Raw genomic sequence first — 25,942 nt, forward strand, 5'->3', positions numbered from 1 at the left:
TATTCAAGACGGAGACTGATAATTTTTAAAACTTTAATGGCATCAAGGGTATGGAGAGAAAGCAGGAATATGACATTGGGATAGAGGATCTGTCATGATATTGAATGGTAGAACAGTCTCGAGGGGTTGAATGGCCTACTATTCCTCCCAGTGTCTATGATCTGTGGTGATAGAGTCTGAGGCATTGGCTGAAAGGTCTGACTTTGTGAAAATGACTATGTCAGGTTGCTGCCTGAAGTAGACTCTCCCAAACAAGATGTCTGTCTCCAAGGGTGAAATTTTCTGGCCTTTCCCTCTGGTGGGAACAATACTCCAATACCCCCCCCCCCAAAACTGTGTTTTGCTCTCTCACTTTCCCTCGTGTTCTAATGTGTGTTCTGTGCTATATCCTCTTGCTAGGACTGTTTGATGCTGGATGTGAAAGGCGCACCTCAGGCTGTTACCGAGATCTGCTCCTTCCAGGATGATATGCAGGAATTTGAGATGATTGATGACACAGATGACATGGATGAAACGGAACTGCTGCCCTCACCCTCTGCCACAACCATGCAACAGATCCGACCTTCCACCTTAAACCTTGCCACACCACTCTCCCACTCACAGGTTGGTTAGACAGCAATACGTTCAGAAGAGAAAGGTGATAGAAAAGTATTTTGGGATCCACCAGTTATCTCGGTCATTATAAAACCTGTTGCCTGATGGCTGTGGCATCAAAATGTCAAAGATAACGTGATACTGAGTCATAGAGACCCAGATGGTCCCAGGTTGTATCTCTGTTAAATTTTCTGAATTGAGATGTGATATTAAAGCTGCCTTTGGATACTTAAATTGGGGAAGGGATTGAAGTTATCAGCCTGGAATCCCACCCTTAATCAGTGTCCAGTGAAAACCCCTCTTTCACCCCTTATTTAGTGCACTAGGTGATGCCATAATATCAGGAGCCTTCCCCTGGTCATTGTGAAGCATATAGACTTAACATTGAGCCAGGTGCCAGATAGTCACCACGTGTGTCTTTAGATAGTTGTGGAGTTGCCTGCATTCTTCACACTTCTTCTGTTCTTTTTTCAGGATTCTCTCAATAACAATGCCAGTTTCTCTCCCAGGAAAGCTAGTTGGCAGGAGACACTGCTCCATTCCTCTAGTGGTGAGTACCAACCTGTTTCTAAGCAGTTCTCCCCGGAGGGTGGGAGCTCTCCATTGTATCCCCACCTTCACACATTGTCTGAAGGAGTCAACAACATCAGAAAAGTTTATTTGTTATGAACTGCTCCATTTCAACACTTGGGAATAAGAATGAAGTAAGAAGTTTAACAACACCAGGTTAAAGTCCAACAGGTTTATTTGGTAGCAAAAGCCACACAAGCTTTCGAGGCTCTGAGCCCCTTCTTCAGGTGAGTGGGAATTCTGTTCACAAACAGAACTTATAAGACACAGACTCAATTTACATGAATAATGGTTGGAATGCGAATACTTACAACTAATCCAGTCTTTAAGAAGTTTTAATGCGAATACTTACTTACAACTAATCCAGTCTTTAAGAAGTTGGAATGCGAATACTTACAACTAATCCAGTTTCTTAAAGACTGGATTAGTTGTAAGTATTCGCATTCCAACCATTATTCATGTAAATTGAGTCTGTGTCTTATAAGTTCTGTTTGTGAACAGAATTCCCACTCACCTGAAGAAGGGGCTCAGAGCCTCGAAAGCTTGTGTGGCTTTTGCTACCAAATAAACCTGTTGGACTTTAACCTGGTGTTGTTAAACTTCTTACTGTGTTTACCCCAGTCCAACGCCGGCATCTCCACATAATAAGAATGAACACAGAGCTTGTCCTTGAAGCTCAATATTCAACTGCAATAAGGTGCAATCTTTTCCTTAGTTTGATCTCTGAAAGCCACCTGTTTCCCCTCTCACTGCCTAGAACACCTCACCATCACCTAGTGACTTTGCTGTATGGGACAGCTGAGGTCACTAGTAGACCACTAGCACAAACTCACATTCTGCTATGCTGTTTGAGCTGATCCACTGTATCAGCCAGACAAACATTTTAAAAATGCCATCAGAGATTAGCAGCCACAAATTTCAATGTGTATCCTCGTATACTTCCAAGACTTCACTTTGAATCCTGCTCAACTGAAGACATAAATGAAGGAATGGGGCTGTTCCAGAGCACAGGAGGATTGTAAATGTTATATCCCTCTTCAAAAAACACAAGATGGATAAACCAGCCAGTCAGTCCAATGTCAGAGTTGTTGGGGAAACTTTTAGTGACAATAATTAAATGACATCTGGCAAAGTATGGGTTAATAAATTAAATTCAACACAGACTTGTTAAAGTCAAGCTGTATTTGAGGAACTTAGAGTTCTTTGAATTATGTAATTAAGAGAGTGAATGTAAAGATGTTTGACAAAGTTCTACATAATTAAATTGTTAGCAAAATTAAAACCCATGAGGTTAAAGGGACAGTGACAGCGACAGCGTGGATACAAATTTAACTAAGGGATAGAAAACAGATTAGTGATTGGTTGTTTTTCAGACGAGAGGGAAGTATATAGTGGTATTTCCAGGGGTCAGTATTAGGACCACTGCTCTTTTTGATGTGTATTAATGATTTGAACCTGAACATAGATGGCATAATTTCAAAGTTTGCAGATGATACAAAACTTGGGAATGTAGTAAAGAGGATAGTAACAGACTGCAGGAGTGGTAAAATAGTCAGAGATGCAGCAGATAAAATTTAATGCAGAGAAGTGTGGTGATAGATTTTGGTCAGAAGAATGAAGAGAGAGAATATGAACTAAATGTTGCAATCTTAAAGTGGCTGTCGGAACAGAGAACTATGGGCAGGTTGTGGGGGGGTGGTGGTGGTGGGTGGAGAAAGTGGTGTATGTACACAAATGTTAGCAAGCAGGACAAGTTCAGAAAGATTTTTTTTCAAGTATGGGATCATTGGTTTTATTAATCAGGGAATGGAGTACAAAAGCAATGAAGTTGTACTCGGCCTGTGTGAAACACTGGAGTTTTGTTCAAAGCTGCGCACCACACTTTAGGAAGGATTTCAAGGCCTCGGAGAGGGTTCAGAAGAGATTCATTAGAATGGTACCAGGGTGGGGAACTTCAGTTATGCAGAGCGACTGGGGAAACTGGGGTTGTTCTCCTTAGAGCAGAAAGTGATTTTATAGAGGTGTTCAAAATCATAAACCGTTTTGATAGAATAAAAAAAGAGACTGTTGCCCCAGGTGTCATGGGGAGAAAATTGGAGGATTCAGATTCAAGGCAATTGGCAAAAGAACTAAGAGAGATGTTTTTTACTCAGTGCATTGTTGTGGCCTGGGATGCGCTGCCTGAAAGGGTCGTGGAAACAGATTCATTAATGTCAGTCAAAAGAGAATTAGAGAAATACTTGATTACACAGAATATGTACAGGATACTGGGGATAGAGTAAGGCATTGTGATTAAATGGATAGCTCCACTGAAGAACTAGCGCACACTCGATGGCTTCTATCCATGCTGTGTCATTCTATGAAGCTTTTCTTCAGTTCTCTGCCCAAAGCAGGCCTGGCCCACAGCACCATGGCTTCTACCACAGGTAGGGCAAAGAAGCCAATCCCAAATCTACCCAGCCGGAATGGGAATTATTTTAATCAAAAATTTAATTTGGCCCAATCAGAGTCACCACGGAAGAGAAAACAGATCCAAGCTGACAAGACAGGACATACATCCCATCTTGGGCTTGATCAAACAAGATCCAAGCTGACAGGATGAGGCGTTACACCCCCTCCTGGGCTTGATCTGAGCTTCATCTTAGCCAAAAGGCCGAGATTGGCGTTTTAAAAAATTGCTTCAGGTGAAGCCTCAGCGTAACCTCATTGGCTAAAACCAGATGCAAGACCAAATGTTACACTTGATCTTAGCCAAAAGTCTGAGAAGCGAATGGGAATTGAACCCCATGCTGTTGTTGAAACCAATTTTTATCCAACCGGTCCGCCAAGGTTTCCCAAGTTACTGTGGCAGCATTCACTTTTACATGAATGTAACCAAAAGCTGTGGATAGTAGTGACTCCAATTTCTTTCCATCACATGGCCAACCAGGAATCTCTCCCACTCTTACTGTCTGCCAATGGCATGTGAAGGATTTCCAAGTTAGCACTCAATCTGTTTGGCCTTATTATGAACACACCTTCCTTGACCATCAAGTCCTGGAATGGGACTTGAACCTGGAACTTCTAGCTCAGAGGCAGAAAGGCTACCCATTGCAACACAAGATCTCCTTCGAAGAAGTTACTTTCTGGGTTTTATGAATCGCACCAGAAATGAATTTCCAGAAATTCTAATTTGATCCACGTGATTTATTATCCTCACTGAGAGTTGAGGCGTGTGGAATTTTCAACACTTTCAGGGGAAGGGGTGTGGGGGGTAGAGTGAATCTGCATCTTTGGACGAGCTGGTGGAAGAAAGCCAAAAGAATCAGGGTTGTATCTTCAGAGGGTAGATGGATTGTTCTCCTTGCATTTCCTCAAAGAGCTCAGTTAAATTTTCTGTACACTGAACCTTTAACAAACCCATGCGCTCTATCCTTAGTTAACCTATGTCTTTCCAGGTGAGTGAGTTTTATCTCTTATTATTCCTCTGGAGATTCCCCACTGTTAGGATTGTGGTTACCTGCTCTCTCTGTCCCTTTTTGAGCAGAGATGTTCTATCTAGTTGCAATTTCCTAAAGGCTCCCCCATCCTCCATTATCTACTTGCCCACATTGTTTCCAAGAACATTGTTTCCAAGGCTGCCTCCTACTTAATCTGAAAAGGAATTGGGACACATTGTGGAAACTCCTCCCCTTCTCTGGCACTTACATTATTTTGACATCATAATGAAAGCAAAACAGTCGCTGGAAATCCGAGATAAGAACAGAAAATGCTGGGGGAAAAAAACTCAGCATCTGAGAGAGAAACGGGGTTAATGTTTCGAGTCCGTATGACTCTTCTACAGATCTGGAGAAGACTCTGAGGAAGAGTCATATGGATTCAAAACATTAACTCTGGTTTTTCTCTCCACAGATGCTGCCAGACCAGCTGAGAGTTTTCCAGCATTTTCTGTTTTTATTTTGCATTATATTTACCACAGTTTATCTTCGAATAATGGAAGTCACTCATCATTAACAACCTGTAGTTCCAGAAATCCTTTACAGTTATTTACAAAAATATCCATCTGTCTGGGTGGTTCTGTACTGAAATCCTAATAGAGCAATAGGCTTAGTTGCACTGTTGAATTGAAAATATCAAAACTGAGGTTGGATAATTTTTGGTAAGCAAGAGAATTTAGGGTCACAGAAGCAAAGCGGAGTGGATGAAGTTAAGGTACAGTTCTGTCCTGATTTAATTGAACAGCAGACCAGACTGGAGGGCCTATCTGGTCTATGCCAGTTCCCATGAGCCCAGATGAATTTCTATCCTGTGCTTCCCCTCATATTCCTTATTTGTAACCAAATATTCAGATTTTGCAATATTCTTTCAGGACTTTTAGGGCCAGAAGTTTAACTGTTCAGGTGGATGTTAAAGATCCCAACACATTCCTGGTACATGAATCACAAAAAATTGGTATGCAGATACAGTAAGTGATTAAGAAGGTAAATGGAATTTTGTCATTTATTACAAGAGGACTGGAATATAAAAGGGCCACATCTGGAGTACTGTATGCAATTTACGTCTCCTTATTTGAAAAAAGATATAATTACGTTAGAAGTTGTTTCAAGAAGGTTTACCTGACTCACCCCAGTGATGAAGGTCTTATGAAGGAAGGTTAAACAGATTGGGCCTATACCCATTGGAGTTTATAAGAATGAGAGGTGATCTTACTGAAACATATAAGATCCCAAAGGAACTTGATAGGCTGGATAGCAGAAGGAAGTTCCTCTTGTGGGAGAGACTAGAACTCGGGTACACAGTTTAAGAATAAGAGGTCTCCCTTTTCTTGGAGCTGAGGAGAAATGTTTTCTCTGAGGGCTGTTAGTCTGTTGAATTCTTTCCCCAGAAGGTGGTGGAGGCTGGTATTGTATTTATTCAAGGTTGCGTTGGCTAGATTTTTGATGGAAAAGGGAGTTGAGGCTTATGGGGGAGCAGAAAGGAATTGTGAGCTCAGACCACAACCTGATCAGTCATGATCTTATCAAACGGTGGAGCAGGCTCAAAAGGGCCGAATGGCCTAAGCCTCCTAAGTCCCATGTCCAGAAACATAGTCGAAGGCTTTCCTAGTTTTTTGACCAACATTCCTTCATCAACCAAAGGCAGCAAAATAAAAGAATCTGTTAGTAGATCCTTATTTCTGCAAAATAGTAACTATGCTTGCCAAAGTAACATTACCATTGCATTTCAAAGTAATTATTTTTCCTTAAGTACTTGAAGAATTTTCTGAGATTTCATCCTTAAAAACATCTCCTTTGGGTGTCAGGTTTAACTCAGTGCTAACACAGAGTTAAAAGGTCGTGGATCCCGCTCTAGAGACTTGAGTTCATAACTAGACTGACACAACAGTGCAGTACTGAGGGTGAGCTGCACTGTTAGAGGTGATGTCTTTCAGATGAGATGTTAAACCAACTAATTCTGTTCCATCAGATGCGGGGGGAAAAAATCCCACGTCACTGTTGGGAGAAGAGGAGGGGGGTGCTCCTTGTCTCCTGGCCAAATTTATCCCTCAATCACCATTACTAATTCAAATAATCTGGTCATTCATCTTGTTGCTCTTTGAGGGACCTTGCTGTATATGAATAGGTTGCTGCATTTCCGACAATTCAGCTGTGGCTGACTGTATTTCAAGAAGTACTTCATTGGCTGTCAAATATTTTAGGACATCATGAGGTTGTTAAAGAAGCTTCATGAAAGATTTTTTTTAACAAAAGTTAATTTGTCATTACAGGTCACTTAACGCCTCCACATCAGTGTGTCCAGGATAGTGTCCACCCAGCTGGCTGGTGCATGACTGCCCCGAATGCTGGACCACACAGCACTGGGTCGCAATTGAAAGGCGAGGAGACTGCATCAACCCAGTCGCCTCTGAAACCTCTACTGTACGATTTTGAAGGGAATCGGCGGGATACTCTGGAATACGGTAACAGCAAGGCTGACCAACTCATAGAGGATCATAATATGAATATTGTATCGCCATCATTGCCATGTCCATCATTGCATGCAAACAAAGAACTCGCTAAACACTGTCTCTCTCCGACAGGGTCTTTTGGTTTTCATAGAAAGTCAACAAGCTCTTTCCCAGAGATGGAAGCTGATCATGATGGCAATGCACAGCCAACTAACACAGCAGACAATATCACGTCACAAAGCTCAGACACCGAGCTGGAACAGGACTTGACGAGCAGTAGCTCCAAGGGACATTCTTGTTCTGGTAATCGATCGAGTGAAATGTACACACTTGCCTCTGAGCTAGGGATGAATACGGAGGTTGAAGCCGATCAGACTTTTGCTGTCACTAGTAAATGCTTATCATCATCCAACCTTAGCAATGGTTCCTGTACTCCTGTGTCTGATTCCGAGCTAGAACTGGAGTTTGGAGTTGTGAGCAGGGTGCACAAACCACACACCGAGCAAACGGCTTTTGTGCCATCTGTTCTCGAGCAAACCAATTTGAAATCTACTGCCGCCACTGCAATGGGTTCTTTGACTCCCAGCTCAGAGATGGACCATGATTGCAACACACACGAGACTACTATTGTGCAACCATCTAGTTCCAATAGCAATACAGTATCTCCTTCCTCTGACCCAGGCATCGTGGCTGATCTCACCAGTAAAAGCAGTAAGAAATACATGCAGTCATACCAAAGTGAGGATGGTGTTTCCTCTGGATCTGACTCAGAACTGGAAGAACTGGAAGAGAGAATTACACGTGACAACAGCGCTGCATGTAACATGATTTCTTCCATCTCTGAGACTGAATTAGACCTCACCAGTGAGAGTAGCAGTGGTCGGTCATCACACCTAACCAATTCAATTGAGGAGGCAAGTTCACCCAATTCTGATCCTGAGATTGACTGGGAAGGAGAAATCAATACCTCCAACGTTAAAGATCGATTGTACTTGGTAAAGACAGCCAACAGTACCAATGTCAACTCTTTGGAGCCAGTTGCTGAATGGGACCTTGACAGTGGGTATACAGGGAGATTTGTATGTGCGGTGGACAAAACCAATTCAGATTCAGCTAGAATCGTGGACTCTGAGTTAATAACTGACCAATTTGCTGGGGTTATTGCTGGGTCTTTGCAAGATCCTGACCAAACTAAAGACCGTGTTACTTCACCACAATTCAAACCAGACAGTAAGAATGAAGGCACCGCCAGGCCAACATATCTTGATATTATACCAAATCGAGCACTGTCTCGAGCTCCAAGCCCCAAATTACAAACACAGGAAAATGCTGAAGAGAACAGTGATGATGAACTGAGTAATGATTCTGAATCTTCGTGTTCTGATCACGATTCGGACCTTGATCTGAGTGAAAGTTCTGACTCTCCTTGGCTCCTCAGCAACATGATCAACACAATGATTTCACAAGGCTCCCACGCTGTCAAAGATGAGTGCTGGCTGCAGACTAACTCATTCAGTGAAACCATTTCTTCATGCTCTGACATTGAGGTCGAACCAGCCGGTGCCAGTAAGCCACTGCGCAATTCAGGCCACCAAATTGACGCAGCCCAGGAAGACTCCGAACACCCAGATCTTTCCCATCTCGAATCTGACATCGAGATAATGGACAGCAATGATGATTTTGGTGACTTGATGTTCTCCAAAAGTGAAGTAGAAGGGAAAGGGATGAGAGCCAAGGAAACCGAGTTAGAGCCATTTCCTACCAGCAAACCAGCCACCCTCTACTTGGCTTTGGGTAATCCATCCGATGACACAGCCACGGCAAGTGACAGTAAATTTTTCTCAGGGAGAGTTGGCCCCTGTGAAGCAGAGTTATATATGGATTTTAAGGACAGTTACGTGAATGAACAGGACGATGTAACTACCATGATTCCAAACTCCACTCTAAGCTTCAAATATGAGGAGTCGGTGGAATCCCTTCAAGGGATAAAGCCAGTTGGGGAAAGAGGTTCTCCAAATTTCAGTGACGAACTAGAAGCTGCATTTATTTTAGAAGATAAGTTAACTGAATTGAATAAATATTCTAGAGCCTTGGAGGCGCAAATAAAATCAAAGCCAGTCGTTGACAAGACTGACTGCGCCAGTAAATGTTCGAGCCCACCTTCTCCTCCATTTAATGCGAGCCCCAAAATACCAATATCCTTTAGTGACCCATCAAATGGACCTTTCAACCTGAAGGACCTGTCCCCATTACACAGGGCGGCCAGCAAGCAGCTGGACCAGTCTCTGGCCTATGATTCCATTAAATATACCCTGGTGGTCGATGAGAACACCACTTTGGAGCTCGTCAGTTTGAAGCGCTGCACCTCGATCTTGAGTGATGACAGTGAGATCTCAACACTGTGTGACAACTGTGAGCTGGAAATGGACAATGAATTTGGGGACTGCCCAAGGAGACATGACATTGAGAACTCGTCAGAGGATTCATCGCCTGAAGCCGACACACAGTTTTCCAAGAAATTCCTCAATGTTTTTGTCAACAGCACTTCTCGATCTTCCAGTAAGCTGTGCCATCTCATTATAAATCTCAGCATGTACTGTGTGACATATCCAGTGTGAACCATATGCTAGTAGTGCTTCCATATTGATAGCCTGTGCCATAAATTAGTTCTATTCTATATATGCCATGCAAGTTTATTGAGCTACAATTTTTCTGCTCATTTGTGTAACGTCAGGATTGAGGATTTCATGCTCAGAACAGTTTTATGGAAAATCGCTTGTGCATATCTCTTCCACGTCGTTGGAAAAGAGGGAGAGAGAGAGAATACAGCACATAGGATAACCCAGTACTGGGCTGTGTACAGTGTAAGGCAATAGCCAATGAGAAAAAGATTGGGTCTACAATTCTGTGGAGGGAATGTAAAGACTGGGGTTGTTCTCCTTGGAGCAGAAAAGACTTGGAGGAAATTTGATAGAGGTGTTCAAAATCATGAACTGTTTTGATAGAGTAAATAAAGAGAAACTGTTTCCTGTGATAGAATAGTCAGAACCAGAACAGAGCAATTTAAGATGTTTTGTTGTTGGGGAGGTGGTGATATTGAGGTAAAGCCTGGGGGGCTAGAACTACAGCAAGGGACTGGGTGTTGAGGTGAGGGAAGGGATGGGCTGATATTGCAGTAATGGGGTAGAGGTAGCTGGTGTTGTAGTGTGTTTAAGTATTGATATTGTAGTGGGGGGATTGCAGTCACAGTGAGGGGGCTGGAGTTCCAGTGAATGATGGATGTTGTGGTGAGGATAAGGTTTCTGTTGTTGCGGTGAGGGGGCTGGTGTTATGATTTGGGGTGTGTGTTATGGTCTTTGGGAAATGTTGGGACTTTGCTGGCAGTGTGACCATGTGCTCTCTCTCTATCTATCTCCTGAATAGGTACAGAATCTTTTGGTCTTTACTCGTGTACAATAAATGGTGAGGAGCGGGAGCAGACTCATCGAGCGGTATTCCGGTAAGAATGGTCCCCAAGGCTTAAACTGGAGGGAGAGCCTGAGCAGGACGCCTGTCTCCCAGCATCATTGTCATTTTACTACAGAACAGAGTGGGGGAATCACTGAGACAGGAGGAGTGTGCCCAAAGCTTGTGGGCAAACTCTTCCTATTGGTTAATATTTCTTATCAGCCCAAGGGGGGTGACAGAGAAGAGCTGTTATCATTGATGTGTCCGTGGTAACAGAGGCATGCCACTATTTTAACCAGCAACTGCAGGTTTGTTGTTATTCAGCTCCATTAGTTTTCTGCTCCACATTGATTTTATTATGAATAAAGGAACCAAGAGGCCTAAATCTCCTCTTCTGCTTCCTGTCGATTACATTAGCCTCGTTGCTTCAAATCACAGAAATCCCTGCCTTTCTAAAAATTCCTAAACATCAAAGAAAAATAAGTTTTAATCCTATCCAACCCATTTGTTGGATTTGCTAATTTTCCAGTATAGGAATCACAGGATCGCTCTGGCCAAGCCCATCTTAATTTATCCATCAAAAACGTCTCCAAGCATCAATAACCATCACAACGTTCAACTGTATCACAGATTCTTCCATCCATTGTTATACCTCCGAACTCATTCAAGTGTTGGCCACACTTTGATTTGATTTATTATTGTCACATGTATTAATATAAGTGAAAAGTATTGTTTCTTGCGCGCTGTACAGACAAAGCATACCGCACATAGAGTAGGAAAGGGGTGAGTGCAGAATGTAGTGATACAGCCGTAGCTAGGGTGTAGAGAAAGATCGACATAATATGAGTAGGTCGCCAAATCTGTAAGAGATTGAATTACAGCATTGTTAGAGAGTTTAAAGGAGTTAGAATAATGTTTTAGAAGCATAGAACGAGAGAAAAAGATAGAATTAGACAGTATGCTGGGCACAGCTTGCAAGGAGTCGCCTCGCTCTGGCGCCATCTTGGGATCATCCCTGTACAGAACTTCCTGTATCAGCCTTAAGTTTGACCCTGTGCTCCCTCATCCTACTATCATAGATTAACTCAAAATATTTTATGGGTTTTCTGCACTCTATAGTGGCATACAGTCCTAGCAAGTCCTCTCCCAGCTACCTTCTTTCCAGGGTGAAGACTGTAAGATTCTCCAATCTTTCAGAGTCTCTGCTTCCAGAGATCAGCTCTTGGTTCTTTCCTACACCTGCAGTATTTGAATATTTCCTTTCCACCTCAGTGACCAGGATGTGAGTGTCAATAACAAGGCTTGTATTTGTTAACCATTCATTAGTTATCTTGAGCTGGTGGTGCTGAGCCATTTTGAACCTTAACAGTCTGTGATTGCAGCATTTTGATACAATTGAATAGCTTGTCAGGCCCTTTCAGAGGTCAGGGAATCGTCAGCCACATTGTTGTGGGGCATGTGGGTCAAGCGAGGTAAGGTCAAAAGGTTTCTTCCCTCAAGCACATTAGTGAACCAATTAGTTTTTAAGAGCTCCACGGTCACTTTCACTGATTACTGATATTTAAAATTCAATTCAAAGTCTGAAATGGCCGTGGTGGGATTTGAACTCACATTCACCAGTATTGAGCACTGTACTCTAGGTGTGGTCGGACCAGAGCATTGGACAGTTTAATCATGACTTTCTCTGACTTGTACCCTATTGGTTGTGTCATGCAGTGCAACACTCTGGTGGCTCTGGTTATGTGCCACATTGATTAGTCACTTTAAATCGACTGCATTAACTCAACCCTTAAATTATTTGAAAGCCATTCATGGAATGCAGGCGCTGCCCATTTTTCCTTCATGTGTCATAGTCTAGCTGTGCCCAATTAAAGTTTACCCAACATTGCTGTGCACACTGAACCCATTTTAACAAACTCCTTCTGGAGCTCAAACTTCAAATTCAGCTGTTCACTCGATTGTTTCCTTTCCTGGTGTAACAGAAGTGTTTCTGGTTCTCTGAAGGTTCATACCACGTCACCAGGATGAACTGGAGTTGGATGTTGATGACCCATTGTACGTTGAAGAGGAGGAAGATGACTATTGGTACCGAGGCTACAACATGCGCACAGGAGAGCGTGGAATCTTTCCGGCGTACTACGCCCATGAGGTAGTCAACCAAGCCAAGGAATTTCTAGGTAGGTCCAAAGTAAGATTAGAAAATTATGGTCAAAATTCAGAGGCATTCCGGTCTGTTGAGTTGGGAGCCGGGGCTGCAGGGCAGTGCAATGAATATTGCCTGCGGTTCACTGCAGAGCTAACTGAGGGTCGGAGCACTGCAGTGGAAAAACATAATGCATGATCAGGAAGGTGGACAATATATTCCAGGGAATGTTCAGAAGCCAAATTCAAGGGCATCTGTACAAATCAGGAAGTATATAAAGCCTAGATCCAGATGCCATTGAGAGACTTATTTACATAATTTATCAATGCTGACACATAATGAATTTGTAATAGGGCTATACACTAAGAGACACATTCTTAACACCAAGAATATAGTTAGAGAGCTTGGATTTTCTCTATTGCTGTGTGGTAGGCCTTTGACCATTCTAGATGACAACAGCAGAGCCACCTGCAGGCATGACAAGATACTGCAGATAAATATTGACTCTTAAAATGGATTTCCCATCAACAAAGTCCGAACATAGGGTTTACAATGTCTTTTGAGGCATAATGCTGTGGTCATCAGCATTTGTGATGTATAATAAAAGTTAGCAGTAATACCAGATGAACAAAACCATTATAGAGAGATTAACAGGCTGCCAAGCCATCCTTTAGATTAAAATTGGAAAGTGGGTTGCAATGCCACAAGCACTACCAGTCGTACAGCAAGATAGTATGGTGTTCGGTAATTTCCAACGCAACTCAGCTCGTGCCATCAGAGGGCAACTGTACATCAGCTTCTGACGCTAACTTAATTCCACACATTCACACGAGGTAGCTCCATAGAGAGATCCTGGCTTCCATTATATAACATTTAAGCAGCAGGTAGCTTAATTCTTTTGTAGTAATTTCTTTTGCAAAGGATTTCTTTTGCAAACCAATTTCAAGGTCTTTCCCTCCCTAATCTTGAGAGTTTTCATTGGCTCGCTCCGTGCCTTGGGCCAGCAGAGCTCAAGATGGTAGGTTAATTATTCCAGCCAAATGAAGCCATTGTCCCATTGACTAAACTCTGGAGCTGCCTGTAACAGGTAGACTTTGGTCTCTAATGAACCAAGGTTTCTAACGCCTCCTCTGTTTATTAATTCAGGGATAAAGAAGAACAGTGTTTGGGTGGAGAGGTTCGATGTGCAGTTTCTGGGATCAGTGGAAGTGCCGTATCATCAGGGTAATGACATCCTGTGTGCTGCAATGCAGAAGGTAAAGAGTACCTCAATCACAGAGTGATGGGAGAGGATGAAAGGTGAACTAGTCTTGTTTCAATTGCCTGGGCCTGTAGTTTTGGGAAAGTGCTGTCTGGTGGATACCCTCGATCGCAATGACTTTTGTTGACTTGAAACTTCCAGAAATATTGGACAATTTGTATAGCGAGTATAAAATATGAACCGGTGTCGATAATCATCATTTTGCATTGTGGGGGGAGAAAAATAACACTGGTAATTCAAATTAAATTAATTTGGCAGTTTATTAAATTAATTAATTCTGTAAAGATACCTTTAACCTCAATCAATGTGTCTTAAAATCAGACTTCGTTGTCTCGAATGTCCGATGCAAAGAACAATACAGCACAGGAACAGGCCCTTCGGCCCTCCAAGCCTGCGCCGCTCATGTGCCCACTAGACCATTCTTTTGTATCCCTCTATTCCCAGTCTGTTCATGTGGCTATCTAGATAAGTCTTAAACGATCCCAGCGTGTCCGCCTCAATCACCTTGCTTGGCAGTGCATTCCAGGCCCCCACCACCCTCTGTGTAAAATACATCCCCCTGACATCTGTGTTGAACCTTGCCCCCCTCACCTTGAACCCGTGACCCCTTGTGTTCATCACCTCCGACCTGGGAAAAAGCTCCCCACGTTCACCCTATCTATGCCCTTCATAATTTTATACACCTCTATTAGGTCGCCCCTCATCCTCCGTCTTTCCAGGGAGAACAACCCCAGTTTACCCAATCTCTCCTCATAGCTAAGACCCTCCATACCAGGCAACATCCTGGTAAACCTTCTCTGTACTCTCTCCAAAGCCTCCACATCCTTCTGGTAGTGTGGTGACCAGAACTGGACGCAGTATTCCAAATGTGGCCCAACCATCGTTCTATACAGCTGCAACATCATATGCCAACTTTTATATTCTATGCCCCGTCCAATAAAGGCAAGCATGCCATATGCCTTCTTCACCACCCTCTCCACCTGTGCTGCCACCTTTAAGGATCTGTGGACTTGTACACCCAGGTCCCTCTGTGTGTCTATACTCCTGATGGTTCTGCCATTTATTGTATAGCTCCCCCTTTCATTAGATCTACCGAAATGCATCACTTCGCATTTATCTGGATTAAATTCCATCTGCCATTTCTCCGCCCAATGTTCCAGCCTATCTATATCCTGCTGTATTCTCTGACAATGTTCATCACTATCCGCAACTCCAGCAATCTTCGTGTCGTCCGCAAACTTACTGAACACACCAGTTACATCTACCTCCAAATCATTTATATATATCACAAACAGCAGAGGTCCCAGTACAGAGCCTTGTGGAACACCACTAGTCACAGACCTCCAACCGGAAAAAGACCCCTCCACTGCTACCTCTGTCTTCTATGGCTAAGCCAGTTCTCCACCCATCTAGCTAGCTCACCTTTTATCCCATGAGATTTAACCTTTTGCACCAGCCTGCCATGAGGGACCTTGTCAAACGCTTTACTAAAACCCATATAGACGACATCCACGGCCCTTCCCTCGTCAATCGTTTTTGTCACCACCTCAAAAAACTCAACCAAATTTGTGAGGCATGACCTCCCTTGTACAAAACCATGCTGTCTATCGCTAATGAGATTATTCAGTTCTAAATGCGCATATATCCTATCTCTAAGAATCTTCTCCAACAACTTCCCTAACATGGACGTCAAGCTCACCGGCCTATAATTACCCGGGTTATCCTTGCTACCCTTCTTAAATAACGGGACCACATTTGCTATCCTCCAATCCTCTGGGACCTCACCTGTGTCCAGTGAAGAGACAAAGATTTCTGTTAGAGGCCCAGCAATTGCATCTCTCGCCTCCCTGAGGAGTCTAGGATAGATGCCATCTGGCCCTGAGGATTTGTCTGTCTTAATGTTTCCTAAAAAACCTAACACTTCCTCCCTTGTAATTGAGATTTTTTCTAACGGGTCAACAAATCTCTCTGAGACAATACCAGTCAACATGTCCTTCTCCTTTGTGAATACTGATGCAAAGTATTCGTTTAGGATCTCACCTACTTCCTTTGGTTCTAAGCATAATTCCTCTCCTTTGTCCCTGAGAGGTCCGATTCTTTCCCTAACAACCCTCTTCTTTCTAACGTATGTATAAAATGCCTTAGGATTCTCCTTAATCCTGTCTGCCAAGGACATTTCATGACCCCTTTTTGCCCTTCTAAGTCCCTGTTGAGTTCTTTTCTACTTTCTCTGTATTCCTCCAGTGCTCCATCTGTTTTTAGCTGCCTGGACCTCATGTATGCCTCTTTTTTCTTTTTGATTAGACCCACAATTTCTCTGGTTATCCATGGCTCTCGAATCCTACCTTTCCTATCCTTCTCTTTACAGGCACATGCCTGTCCTGCAGTCCTATCAACTGCTCCTTAAAAGACTCCCACATGCCAGATGTGGATTTACCCTCGAACAGCTTCTCCCAATTAACAGCCACCAAATCCTGCCTAATCTGGCTGTAGTTAGCCTTCCCCCAATTCAGCACCTTACCCATAGGACAACACTCATCCTTTTCCATTACTATCCTAACGTTTACAGAATTGTGGTCACTATTTGCCACATGTTCCCCGACTGCAACTTTGATGACCTGACCGGGCTCATTCCCCAGTACTAGGTCCAGTATAACCCCTTCTCTAGTTGGACTGTCAACATATTGTTCCAAAGAACCTTCCTGTACGCATTTTATAAATTCTTCCCCGTCCAGGCCCCTAGCCCTAAGCGATTTCCAGTCTATGTGAGGGAAATTAAAATCTCCCACTACAACAACCCTATTTTTTTTGCACCTGTCCAGGATCTCCTTACATATCCGTTCCTCAACTTCCCGTGGGCTGTTGGGAGGCCTGTAGTATACCCCCAGCATAGTGACTGCGCCCTTCCTGTTTCTGAGCTCCACCCACAGTGACTTGTTACCTGACCCTTCCATATTGTCCACCCTCTGTACTGCTGTAATATGCTCCCTAACCAGCATTGCTACTCCCCCACCTCTCCTCGCCCCTCCTCTGTCTCGCCAAAAACACTTATACCCCGGAATATTCAGCTGCCAGTCCTGTCCTTTTAACCAAGTCTCCAAGAGTTTGCAAATTCGTTCTGAATCACTTGAGCAATGACATCGTCATAAGGATCCCACTCTGAATCAGATGTGGCAATTTTTGTTTCATAATCATCCTTCCACAACTAACCACCTTCATCTCCATCCACTGAATTGGATATTCCACATTTTTTGAACAATCTGATGACACAGTGCATCAATAGCAATCTAAGCTTTGAGGACAAAAGCACACAAAACATCCAGTGGTGCAGCATGTGTTTTCCCACTCTTTATGGAGCTTTTTTTCTCTGTCAACCATCCACCTATTCCATTCAACTTTTTACACAGGGTGGTGGGTGCCTAGAACTCGCTGCTGGGGGAGGTAGTGGAAGCAGATACGATAGTGACTTTTAAGGGGCGTCTGGATAAATACATGAATAGGATGGGAATAGAGGGACATGGTCCCCAGAAGGGTAGGGGGTTTTAGTTCAGTCGGGCAGCATGGTCGGTGCAGGCTTGGAGGGCCGAAGGGCTTGGTTCCTGTGCTGTAATTTTCTTTGTTCTTTGAACCTGATCCTTGAATAGTTTGTTGAGGCACACATGCAATGATTGAACAATGGACGTTAGGCACCCTCATATAACCTCTTGATCTCATCAGTTTCTGGGATCTGAACATGTCCCACAACTAATGGGTTGCATTATTTGTGTAGGCAACGGGGATGTCTGTTCCACAGAGCCATAGCTTCACTCTTGTCCTCGTCTGTTCAACCGTTTTTATGGACATGCACAGAAACTTCTGTAGAGAACTTGATTTTCAGCATGGTTCTATACTTATTGGCTTTAATTTCATTCTTTTGGCTATAAGGCTGAATTGTGTCTCCTCCTCATGTCCTGTGGTTTCTATTGGAACAGTGTCTGAGTCTTTTCACTCCACTCCACAAACTCCCACGCATCTTGGCAAAAAAACCCTTTTCACCTGCTTGATAACTTGTACCCAGTTTAAAGTAACAATAAGTAAAACATGCATTTGTCAGGTGAAAAAGTGAAGCTGGTACTAATGTGTATGTCGTGCTTGGAAAGGGTTGGACCAGGGGTGATTTGTACTTTATGTATATGCAGTAACATGATTTTTGGAGCTGGAAAAGTGGGGGGTCATCTTATACTCTGGGTCAATTTAATATGCTGCAATCTATGGAAATCGAAAATGGAATCTGGGAATAAACGGGGATGACCTCCGGGGAGAATAGGGGAAAGGGAGAGAAGCTGAGGCAGAGAGAGACTGACCACAAAGATACGGGAGATCCATTCCACGATAATCTGTACAATAGGCGCAGGCATCATAACAGATTTTAATGTCCTCCTTAATCCGGAAATGCATAGTGTGACAACAGTAGTGTAGTTAATATGTGTAGAGGGAATGCAACTCAGATTTTGGGGGAGAGGATACTTACTCATTTTAGCCTTACAAGTGTTTGTTAAGTTGAGTTAATAGACTTTTATTTACCTAAATTCCTCTGGGATTTCTGATTAGATTGGTTGACAGGGCCATGTGATGATATGGTTTATGTGCAGCCTGGGTCTGTAGTAGAGAAAAAAGTATTTGCAGATAGCAGTTTAGTTTTGCAGCTGAAGCCTGGTTGAAGTTGGAAGGATTTTGCAAACTTCTGGAACTCTATCTTTCTCTCTCTCTCTCTCTCTCTCTCACTCAAAGCTTCAAGATTGTTTACGCTCATTATAGCAAGTATATGTATGTTGCTACCTGTATTTACTGCATTAACGATATGCACTACAAAGTGGCATTTAAATCTGTAAGAGGACTGTTGCTTGTTTGGAACTGAAAAGGTGATGTTAGAAATTAAAGTTGTTTCCTTTTCATTTTAAATGTTGTTCAACTGTTAATAGTTAAGTTGCTTCATGTGTTAGAGTTGTATTTAAACTGTTATTGAATTTGTTTTACTATAAAAGATGCCCAATTTATCAGTGGAATTACTCCTATCCTCACATTTATGCCAAATAGGAAAATTGTTGGGGTCTAGTCTGGCATCCTAAGGTAACTTGGGTTCTGGTCCAGCACCCTAATAATAGGCCCAGTAAAGCAATCCAGTGACGGGCTTGATTGAGCTCAATCAGGGACTGGACCTGGCACAGGCCAGGGGTGGAACTGCAACATTTTGATCCATAAATAGTAGTGCCAAAGTCTGTGTTGTACAGATTAATTCCCAGATCTAATAATTTTTAATGTCATCCTCTTATAGATTGCCACAACTAGAAAATTGACAGTTCATCTGCGTCCACCAGCTAGTTGCGAGTTGGAAGTCAGCATTCAAGGGGTTAAACTGGCGATGAGTTTGAATGAGTATGGACCAGAGGATAAAGTAAGTGCGTCTGTACATCTCCTATTGATTCACTTGTCTGTTCCATTCATCTAGATTCTACCTGTCTATCCATGAATGAATCTGTCCATTCTTGTGCACACATCTAGTTGACTGTCCTAGGATACATTTCTTAAGTTTATGAACTAGTCTGTTTAGTCTATAGGTGGATTTGTCTACTCTGAGCAGATCTAGAGGCGGGTTTCCTGTACCTGCCTTGGGAATGTTTAGCGGGGACTTTATATCAAACCCATGCTGCACCCGACATGATTGGATGTTAGGATAGTCTGTAGGCATGCATTAACTAGACTTTTCTATCAAATGGTTGAGTTTCTACAAGGACTCAAAGCCCCACTGAGTCGGTGCCTTCAGGACAGGAGAAACTGAAAATAGGATAGGGAGAATTTCATTGCCTCTGGAGTTGGCTTAGATCTGTCTATTTCATCACATCATTTAGCCATAAACCTAATGAACAAATGGATAATTGAAAGCAGCAACTTTAAGATAAATGTAGAATATTTCTCCTCTCAACCCCCCACTCCCTCAACAACATCTGTTGCAAGAGGGCAAAATCTCAATGCCCCTCCCTCCAATATCAATTGTTAGGCACATGTTCCTCTTCACTCCATTGTACTTCATGAACTGCCAACTCATTCTTTGGTTTAGCAGTAGGTGTTGGGTGAATGTATGTTGGTTGAGTGTTTCCATGCGTGATGTACCAGCAAGAAGGTCAGCCATGGCCTTGTTTTACCTGTGACCTCTTTTTACTCCCAGACTGAAAGGTGCAGCCATTTTTTCCAGATGAAGAACATCTCATTCTGTGGATGTCACCCTAAAAACAGCTGGTAAGGGTTAAAGATCATGCATTAACTGTAGATGTTGCACCTGCTTAATCCGTATCATTCATGTTCTCTTATTTTCCTCGGTCTCGTCAGCTATTGCCATGAAATTGGACTCACTGAGGGCACTCTCACCTGTCAGTCTGAAGGTTGGATTTTAACCTCATTCCCAGAGCTTCACAGCAGTATTGTGACACCTGCACAAAGACTGCTCTGTCTCTTCAATTAACCATCAGTGTATTTGACAAAAAAGTTAACTAAACAATTTGACAGTTTAAGGTTTCGTTACTCCAGGTAACAGCCCTATCTTTCTTCATGATCTTATATCATTAAAGGCTTTGTGACATCATAGAATCCCTACAGTACAGAAGGAGGCCATTTGGCCCATTGAGCCTGACCGACAGCAATCCAACCTTATCCCCATAACCCCACATATTTGCCCTGCTAATCCCCCTGAAACTAGGGTCAATTTAACATAGCCAATCAACCTAACCCGCACATCTTTGGACTGTGTGTGGAAACCGGAGCACCGGGAAGGAACCCACACAGACACAGGGAGAATGTCCAAACTCCACACAGACGGTGAGCCAAGCTGGGAATCGAACCCGTTCCTGGTGCTGTGAGGCAGCAGTGCTAACCACTGTGCCGCCCCATCTTTCCCTGGGACAGCATAAGGAGTCCTGATCCATCACTCTGATATTCCAGCTACACAGAAACACTTTGCAAATGCTATTTTATGCTCACATTTTTTTAAAAGTTCATTCATGGGATGTGGGTGTCACTGGCTGGGCCAGCATTTATTGGCCACCCCTAATTGCCCTTCAACTGAGTGGCTTGCTGGGCCATTTCAGAGGGCATTTTGGAGTCAATCACATTGTTGTGGATCTGGAATCCCATTTAGGCCAGACTAGGGAAGGAAGGCAGATTTCCTTTCCTAAAGGACATCAGTGAACCAGATGTTTTTTAATGACAATCGACAATGGTTTCATGGTCATCATTAGGCTTCTAATTTCGGATTCTTTTTATTGAATCCAAATTGCACCATCTGCCATGGTGGGATTCGAACCTAGGGTCCTCAGAACATTATCCTGAGTTTCTGGATTACTAGTACAGCGACAAAGCGACAATACCACTACACCCACCGTCTCCCCCAATATCCAACTGTATTTATACTTGCTCTCTCCCCAGTTAACTTAGTCTTGGCTCTGTTTCGGGGCGTTTGCGCTTTCTCAACATGTTGCCCTCTTACCAGATTACCATTCACTTTCAATCCAGATTCCAAACTTGGCCCATTTACTTTTGCAAGTGTGATTGTTAATCGATTTAACATTGGATGAGTTAGAAATTGGGTTCTGGAATTGATTCAAAATATATAGTTTGATAAGGTTGGACAACATCCTTTTCACAGTCCTCTTCTGATTGTGTACACTTGTTAACTCTTTGTTAAAGGCAGAACCTGCTTCCATTTGTAGAGCACCTTTCACAATCTCAGGTTGTGCCGGAGTGCTTTACAGTCAATGAAATACTTACGAAGTGTTGTGTGTAAGGAATGTGACAGCTGATTTGCCAGCTGGCTCCACAATCAGCAATGAGATAAATACCAGATAACCTGTCTTTGTTTTGCAAATCTTGGTTGAGGGTTGAATCTTGTGATCGACGCAAAGTTTTGAATATTGTATCAATCTTTCCATATAAATCCATGATTATAATGGTCGCACTCCCTTTTTATTTATTGGTTCTCAGTCTGTTATATCCCGACATAAGATGGTTTGTGTTTTCCCCTTCAGCAGAATTGGGCTGTTACACTCTGATCTCTATCCTTGTTAAAGCCTAACTTGCCCAGTGGGTGGGGCAGGATATCAGTTTTGCGCTCCACCCAAGTTCAACATTGACTTGAATGGAGAGTAAAATGGTGTAAATTGGATACTTGGCCTAGTCTTCTGGGCAGGTTTGGCTAAAACAGAGGCTTCTGGGATTTGGCTGCTCTATCAGAGCCTCTGTGAAGTCTCCTCCTCAATAGTATTGCTAACACTGGCCCCTTTAAGAGGACTGTGTCTCCTTTAACTGTGTCATGTCTCTTTCAGCTACTTTGGCTTCATCACCAAGCACCCTATGGTGAACCGCTTTGCCTGCCATGTGTTCGTATCTGAGGAATCCATGCGCCGTGTGGCTGAGTGTATCGGGTAGGTGCCAACCACTAACATCAGGACAGGTGTGGGAATGGCTGAAACAGAAAACACTCTGGCTGGAATCTTATCACTGTTTACGCCGGTGGGATTTTCCCATCCCACTGCAGTGAACAGAGATATAGCTGGCCGCCAAATTTTCCAATCTCGCTGCAGTGGGAGCGGCATGAATGTTGTAACATTATCCATCTCTTCCCCTCCCAAATCCTAAGACTGTCTCCTAGACCCCAGTGAGAATCTGCTGGTGTAATATCTAAACTCATGCCAGTGATGTACCTCAGTCACCTGATTTTAAAAGTCCACAGAAAGTATAGAGTCCCATTCATTAGGATAACTGACTGGAAGCATGTCAAGAAGCAAGGTCTCACCTGAAGGGGATTTGAGCTGCTCCAGGATCCCCACATAGCCGATGGTCCCACATAGCCTTGAGTTAGACATCTCAAGGGACCTCTCCACGAAGATACCCAATGGATATACGAAGAGCAAAATGAGTTAGATATTCTTACCTGGCTCTGCACTTCCTAGAGGCATAACGAAAAGGGAAATCCACCTTTCGGAAAGACCTCTTGTGTGATAAATATAGGAACAGGAGGAGGCCATTCAGCTCCTCACATCTGACCCCTTAGATCAATGTCTGTTATTGGGGGCACAGTATCGTGTGTCCAACCACTTTCTCATGAGGTCTCTTATCTGCCGCGGTGGGATTCAAACCTGGCTCCCCAGAGCATTATCCTGCTTCTCTGGATTACCAATCCAGTGACAATACCATTACACTATCGCCTCCCATCAGTTCTGTCAAGAAACATCCTGATAAATGCTGGGTGGATGTCTGTGCAGATGGACAGTGAGGAGTGATCCAATCTCGAGCTCCATGGATCTTGAGTAAATAAAGCAAAGAGTGGTTCACTTTCTAGGCCCTAGGATCATTGCTCAATAAAGTGAGGAGTTGCCCCCTCACTCAATCAATAAATAAAGCCTGTCCTTCAATAATTGAAATTGAGACCCCTACAATTTTATTTACATTTTAAACAATCTCAGATTAACTGTAATCTTCAGATTAATTACCTTGGACAAGTGGGTCTGACTTTGGATGAAGTATCTGAACAATTTCATATAGCTGCCTTTTGATCCATGCCCTTAGGTTCCCTTACCCAACAAACTGGATTGGTTTACTTTGAAAATTTCTATTATCCTTCAGCATCTGCAGCCTTTGGGGAAGAAAGTTCCAGATTTCCAGAAATTAACTTTCTGATTTCACTCCAAAATTGCCTCGCCCCAATTTTAAGATTATGTCCCCTAATTCTCGCTTCGCCCACGAGAGGAAATAGTTTCATAGAATCCCTACAGTACAGAAGGAGGCCATTTGGCCCATCAGGTCTGCACCAACAACAATCCCACCCTATCCCTGTAACCCCACACATTTACCCTGCTAATCCTCTTGAAACTAGGGTCAATTTAACATGGCCAATCAACCTAACCCGCACATCTTTGGACTGTGGGAGGAAACTGGAACACCCGGAGGAAGCCCACGCAAGACACTGGGAGAATGTGCAAACTCCACATGGACAGTGACCCAAGCCGGGAATCGAACCCATGTTCTGGCGCTGTGAGGCAGCAGTGTGTCACCATGTCGCCCCTGTCATTGTGACCTGTCATTACAATTTAATCCTTTCAGCCTCAGTGAATGGCTAAATAAACAGAGATCAGGGCCAGGGGTGTGTTAGTGTGAAGGATATTGTTTCAGGCAAGAAGATGCTGGAATCTTGTTCAAATTTAACACTAAAATGTATTACAATTCCATCATATCAGGGAAAGGAATGAAATTAACTTACAATGGCTCTGTAATCAAAGACATTGACACAGATGCTAGTTGGCAGACTGATTGTGGGAATGTACCTTCTTTAGGAAGCATCACTTTATTGTGGTGGGGGAATAGTGGGAGAAACAACTAGATAACATACAGTATGGTTACTAAAATCCTATTTTTTCTGCTTTGCAGCCAAGCGTTTCAGGAATACTATCAGGAGCACCTGGAGTATGCTTGTCCAACAGAAGACATTTACCTGGAGTAGGGGTTTGACAGCTTTCACATGGATTCATGACATTTTCGCTGGACCTGGGCTCAACTGTGAGCTGTACCCCTGCTCCCTGTACATAACAAAATTAAACAAATTCCTATTAAGTAAGGGTATACAGTACATGGAGCACCCATGAGGTTTTAGCATTGACTATGAAAGACCATTGATATCAAACCTGTGTTTGCTGCACATATCCATCCCATATCTAAATCTAGCTTCCATCCCTTCCTCTTGCTGCTGTTACAGGTTGCTTCAAAGCAGCCTGTTAAAATTCAGAGGCGCTTGGTCAAATAGAGAAGAAAATGAGGCGTGGTGAGTTTACGTATCGTGACAAATTCATCTAACAGCTGAATGCAGGCTAAATTCATCTTCTCTACTTCAATTGTATGTGTGATTGGGAGCAGAGTGCCCTGTGTCCAATCATCTTATGAGGTGTCTGTGTGCCTCGCATCAGTTCTCTCAAGGAACACCCTTCTAAACTCTGAGCGGATGTCTGTGCAGATGGACAGTAAGAAGTGGTTTTCTCTCTAGCCCCTCCTTCCAGACCTAAGGATCATTGCTCAATAAAGTGAGGAGTTGCCCTGTCTCTCAACCCATAAATAAAGCATGTCCTTCAATAATTGAAATTGAGACCCTATTTTTTTTTGCATCTTGAGCAAACTCAGATGAACTGTAATCCTCAAATGATTTGCCTTGGAACAAGTGGGTCTGACTTTGGATGAAGTATCTGACCCTGTGGGAAGTGGAGTTTTGACCTTGAATGACGGGGGGTTTGACCTTTGATATGGTGCAGACTTGATGGACCAAATGGCCCTCCTTCTGCACTGCAAGGATTCTGTGGTTCTAAGGGGGGGCGTTGGGGGAGATTTATTGGAGAATAGATTCTGATCCTCTACAAGCAGGGCTGGGATGGATCCGAGAGGATATGTGGAGGTGTTAGTTTTCCGCTAGATGGGGAGAGCCCTGGGCAAGGGGGTTTAATCATCCTGACTCCAAAATAAACAGTACAAAGCAAAAAGAAGCAAAGGAGGATTTCACCGCTGGAGAATCCAGCATGTGCTCATTCCTTCGGCAGCCACCTCCACTCCGCCATTGATTTAGTTTAATCCAGCAAGTTCTTCCCTTCAAACTAACCTGACTCTAAGGATGGGATTTTGTGACCTCGCTCGGGCGAGGCTCGTAAAATCCCGCCCGAGGCCAATGGAGAATTCCGTTCTGCGATCCTCGCTCACCCCGATTCCGGGGCGGGCAAGGCGGTAAAATTCCAGCCTAAATCTCCAAAGTTGCCATTCCCCCAAACAGGTCAGATGAAAGGCTGGGATGTGAATCATGTTAGGATCATTCATGCATAGCGCAGTATGAGATTTTTTACAATATGAATCAGAATTACATAGAAACGGCAGAGTCAGTTTGGCAGGATGTAGATGTTTGCATTGTGATCCAGTCAGCAACAGAGGCCATGTGTTT

The 25,942-nt window shown here is 43.3% G+C and overlaps 1 protein-coding gene across 1 annotated transcript in view; it reads left to right on the forward strand.

The window, feature by feature from the left end:
• The window catches only part of mapk8ip2 (mitogen-activated protein kinase 8 interacting protein 2), a 56,846-nt gene extending 32,266 nt beyond the window's left edge, over positions 1-24,580 (forward strand). The window contains exons 6-16 of the mRNA XM_078234625.1: positions 400-603; positions 1,069-1,144; positions 6,911-7,102; positions 7,223-9,649; positions 10,514-10,589; positions 12,542-12,714; positions 13,827-13,936; positions 19,256-19,375; positions 20,147-20,217; positions 22,296-22,394; positions 24,397-24,580. Coding sequence (XP_078090751.1) covers positions 400-603; positions 1,069-1,144; positions 6,911-7,102; positions 7,223-9,649; positions 10,514-10,589; positions 12,542-12,714; positions 13,827-13,936; positions 19,256-19,375; positions 20,147-20,217; positions 22,296-22,394; positions 24,397-24,469 — 3,621 coding nt within the window. The 3' untranslated portion in view covers positions 24,470-24,580. The remainder of the gene's footprint in view (positions 1-399; positions 604-1,068; positions 1,145-6,910; positions 7,103-7,222; positions 9,650-10,513; positions 10,590-12,541; positions 12,715-13,826; positions 13,937-19,255; positions 19,376-20,146; positions 20,218-22,295; positions 22,395-24,396) is intronic.
• The last annotated feature ends 1,362 nt before the right edge of the window (positions 24,581-25,942 follow it).

The sequence above is a fragment of the Mustelus asterias genome, chromosome 19 (genome assembly GCF_964213995.1).
Source record: "Mustelus asterias chromosome 19, sMusAst1.hap1.1, whole genome shotgun sequence".
Classification (NCBI taxonomy): domain Eukaryota; kingdom Metazoa; phylum Chordata; class Chondrichthyes; order Carcharhiniformes; family Triakidae; genus Mustelus; species Mustelus asterias.